This window comes from Lactuca sativa, chromosome 5, assembly GCF_002870075.4.
Source record: "Lactuca sativa cultivar Salinas chromosome 5, Lsat_Salinas_v11, whole genome shotgun sequence".
In the NCBI taxonomy this organism is placed as follows: domain Eukaryota; kingdom Viridiplantae; phylum Streptophyta; class Magnoliopsida; order Asterales; family Asteraceae; genus Lactuca; species Lactuca sativa.
In genome coordinates, this window is record NC_056627.2 from 255,672,867 (window position 1) to 255,677,157 (window position 4,291).

The window sequence follows — 4,291 nt, forward strand, 5'->3', positions numbered from 1 at the left end:
AACTTATTGCCTATTTGTCATCACTCGTTGTTGTACGATTCTCTGCAAGTGGTATAACTTTTATATATATCAAAACAACAATTTTTTTTATTTTTTATATTAAATTAGATGTTTTGTAACTAAAAAATCAGCAAAAATCTAAAATGGCGATGAGTAATAAAACTTATTCTGAAGTGACCAAAACTAGAGAGCAGTAAATAGTTAAGGGACGGTTTCTGTAATTATGTGTTGGTCAAAGTATAAAGTCAATCCAGAGGGGGAAGAAAGAGGACAGAAGCGGCCGGTGGGGATAGAAGGCGTGTGGGGGCGGAACGACCAGCGTGCCTTTCCCTTTACATTTCTGCAAAAACCTTGCAACTCAACCTTTTTATATGAAATTCGATCCTCGATTTGGTCAAATTTGACGCATCACCAATTCAATTCAATTAATTTCACCCTAAATTGACCCTTTCGGTTCATCGATTCCTCGATTTGTTGAACTACTAGCTCCGACGATTTGTTAAATTTGTAGCTTCCTAGATTTTATTCAATGGTGGTGGTTTCGAGTGGCTTCGCTAACTCTGTTATTCTTACTAATTCCGATTCCAAAAGCATGATAACCAGTCTTATTTCTTCTTCTTCATCATCATCTCGTTCGTTCATTCATTGTAATCCGTCTTCTTCTTCTTTGGCGTATGTTCCATCTCAGCTTCGTATAGACTTTGGTGTTAGGAAATCGATTTCCGATAGGGGATCAGCTCGTGTAAACCCTAGATGCAAGGTAGTGTCGGAGCGAACCACCGATGTTGAATCTCCGTCGTCAGTGAAATCATCAAGTCGTTCTGCTCTTGAGGCTCTCAAGATCTCTGCCGGAGACAGTAAGTATTCAATTCTGATTGTTGTTGTCTTTTGTGTGTTAAAGTTATTTATATCTGGCTCAAATTGTATTAGGTATTTTCTAATGTTGATTAAGCATCTCAAGTGCTGTCCATTTTCTAGCTATATGGTGCTTACTCTAATGTATGGAAAGGCCATGGTGTTTATGTTATCATGACCATGTATGTGTTTTGCCTCACTCTGTAGGATATACAAAGGAAAGAAGCAGTGTTATGGTGATCGGACTTACTTTTCATACAGCACCAGTTGATATCCGTGAGAAGCTCTCAATTCCAGAGGCACAATTGCCTCAAGCAATCAGTGAGTTATGTGCCTTGAACCATATAGAAGAAGCTGCTGTTCTTAGTACATGCAACAGGATGGAGATATATGTTGTGGCTCTCTCCCAGCATCGTGGTGTTAAAGAAGTGACTGAATGGATGTCCAAGGTACTATACTACTATTCTAATCACCTTCTAACACGACAAAAACAGTCTCATATGAGATTTTGTAAGTAACCATGGCTATCTTCCTTCTTGCAGGTTAGTGGTGTTTCTGTATCAGAGATCTCAAGACACCAATTCTTGCTTTATAACAAAGATGCCACGAAACACTTGTTTGAAGTATCTGCAGGGCTTGATTCTCTTGTTCTAGGAGAGGGTCAAATTCTCTCTCAGGTAAAGCATGTTGTAAAGGTTGGACAAGGTGTTCCCGGGTTTGATAGGAAGATCAGTGGGCTGTTCAAGCATGCAATCATAGTAGGGAAACGGGTCAGAACCGAGACCAAAATATCATCTGGATCAGTATCCGTTAGTTCAGCTGCTGTAGAACTTGCCCAAATGAAGATTCCAGAATCTTGTTATGATTCTGTGAAAGTATTGGTAGTTGGAGCAGGTAAAATGGGTAAACTTGTAATTAAACATTTGGTCGCGAAAGGGTGCACAAAAATGGTGGTGGTCAATAGAACAGAGGATAAAGTCTCTGCTATACGTGAAGAGTGCAAGAATATTGACATTATTTATCGACCCTTTTCGGAATTAATCTCTTCTGCTTCAGAATCTGATGTTATTTTCACCTGCACGGCTTCTGAAACACCTTTATTCTTGAAAGAACAAGTCAAGAATCTTCCCCTTTTGAGTTCACAAAGAATGTTCATAGACATATCAGTTCCAAGAAACGTGGAATCTTGTGTCTCAGATCTTGAAACAGCCTGTGTCTACAATGTTGATGATCTGAAAGAAGTGGTGGAAGCTAACAAAGAAGATCGGGCACGTAAGGCATTAGAAGCCCAATCGATCATATCACAAGAAGTTCAAGAATTTGAATCTTGGAAAGATTCTTTAGAAACAGTGCCAACACTCAAGAAACTAAGGGCGTATGCTGAAAGAATCAGGGACAGTGAGTTTGAAAAATGCATGGAGAAAATGGGAGATTTAACAAAGAAACAAAAGGGGGCAGTTTATGGTTTGAGTAAAGGTATAGTAAACAAGCTTCTTGAGGGCCCAATGCAACATTTAAGAAGTGATGAAAATGAAGGGAGATGTTTAGATGAGATACTTGAGAATATGCATGCTTTAAACAGGATCTTTGGACTTGAGACTGAAATTTCTATCTTAGAAGAAAAGATTCGGTCAAAGATGGAGAAGGCTAAAAACTAACTCTGGTTTGGTTTAGTAACCATTCTTTGGTTCAAATATATGAGTTTGTATAAAGTTGTGGGCTATTGGGGGTTAGTTGGGCAAGTCTGTAACTTTGGTTTTGGGTGTTACGGTGTTTGCGGATGTGAGTGCCACTTTGAAGCCTAAGGGAACAATTGGGAAAAGAGGGTAATGGTTTTTTCATTGAGGATTTTTGTTATTATTAATTGTTATAAGTTCATATTTCATGTATCACATACTAATTTACACAATAATAAAGATGACATGCCCAATTTGGGCTTGTTGAGAGTTTAACCTTATAATTGTCGTGCTCTCATTAATTATGAACCTGTTAGCTAGTTGCTTGGTTTGTACTGCATCAAGAATGTCTCAACTTGTGATGGTTGATGGTGTAAGTTTGTTTGTGCTACAGCAAGTACTTTGGTGCTTATGGATATTTGTTTAAGTTAAATTTTATATTGTCATTATCAAGGTTCTAAATGGCGTGAGGCGTGGCGTGGCGGCAAGGCCAAACCTTAAGCTTAACGAGCCATGACGTTTTTCAAGGCGTGATGTAAGGCGGCGATTTTGTATTAATTTAAAAATTATATTACCACATAAATATAAATTTATATTAAATATAACTACTTTTTAGAAGTGTTAGATCAATAACTAATAACAAAAAGTTAACAAAAACCACAGTACATGTATCTCCGATTAGAAAAGACATAACAAAGAGCAAAAATTGTGTCTCAAACAAAAAAACACACGCCATAACGTGTCATGGCGCGTCATATCACATCTTGCCACACGCTACGCCTAACAACAACGTTATGAAGCTTTTCGTAACGACGAAGTCACGCCTCACGCCATGGCACACGCCTTTTAGAACACTGGTCATTATGATAGAATACAACACTAGACACTCAACAGATGCGAAAAGTTTTTTTTTTTTTTTTTTTTTTTTTTTTTTTTTTTTTATAGCTAGTTATTATTTGTTTGACTATTTATCATACTCAAAGGCTCACAACCATTAAAGAATAAGTTCTTATGTTCTTTTTGATGTTTTTTTTATTAATCACTTAATATATAATAGGGATGACCATTTACAAGATGATACAAAACCGACATGAAAATAAATAGGTTTGGGGCGAGTTTGATTGTTTGATAGATTGACATGTATAATCCTTGTAATAAATGAGTTGTGTTGGAGTTAATAAACATGTTTGCTTGTTGACCCAACTTGTTTAAGTATATTAAGTTAAGAAAATATATTTTTCATTTTTATATACGCTGCTCTAAATCTTTGTAACCCTAAAGGTAATCTCTTTAAAACGACCCAAAAGTTTAGTACCACACTTTTTAATTAATTTTATAAGGAAGTGATTCACAATATCTTTTTTTTCTATACATAATTATTTATGTTTTATAGAGTTGATATAATATGATATTTTAAAACATAAATTATTGTATACAGGAAAAAACTATTATGTACGAATCAACTTGCATTTTATAGAGCGATAAATAAACAAACACAAATAGCTATACAACAAAGCAAATACAGAGACGTTGATGACTCATCATCCTCACCGGTTCACCATATTTCTTATCTTTATATATAACTTTCAATCGCTGCTGATTAATTCCCCAAAGTTTGCTTGATCTTAACATACATGGACTGCTAAACCCTAATTTTCTTTGATCCATGATTCTTGATATGTAAAGAAAATATTCCTTCCAGTTTTCCCTTTGTTTGATCCATAATTGCATGTATGAAGTTTTGATTTCATAATGTTCAA

General features: G+C 35.9%; 1 protein-coding gene across 1 annotated transcript; it reads left to right on the forward strand.

Moving 5' to 3' along the window:
- Window positions 1-261: 261 nt before the first annotated feature.
- On the forward strand, window positions 262-2,815 carry LOC111913285 (glutamyl-tRNA reductase 1, chloroplastic). The gene is made up of 3 exons (XM_023909008.3): window positions 262-857; window positions 1,063-1,304; window positions 1,398-2,815. The coding sequence occupies exons 1-3, from the start codon at window positions 530-532 to the stop codon at window positions 2,511-2,513; spliced, it is 1,686 nt and encodes a 561-aa protein (XP_023764776.1). The 5' UTR covers window positions 262-529; the 3' UTR covers window positions 2,514-2,815.
- Window positions 2,816-4,291: the final 1,476 nt, after the last annotated feature.

Bases quoted from the DNA above. Each gene is read 5' to 3' on its own strand.
- LOC111913285 (XM_023909008.3), top strand. From the start codon at position 530: ATGGTGGTGGTTTCGAGTGGCTTCGCTAACTCTGTTATTCTTACTAAT. The intron at 858-1,062 runs GTAAGTATTCAA...CTCACTCTGTAG, and splicing joins CAAGATCTCTGCCGGAGACA to GATATACAAAGGAAAGAAGC. The intron at 1,305-1,397 runs GTACTATACTAC...TCCTTCTTGCAG, and splicing joins TGACTGAATGGATGTCCAAG to GTTAGTGGTGTTTCTGTATC.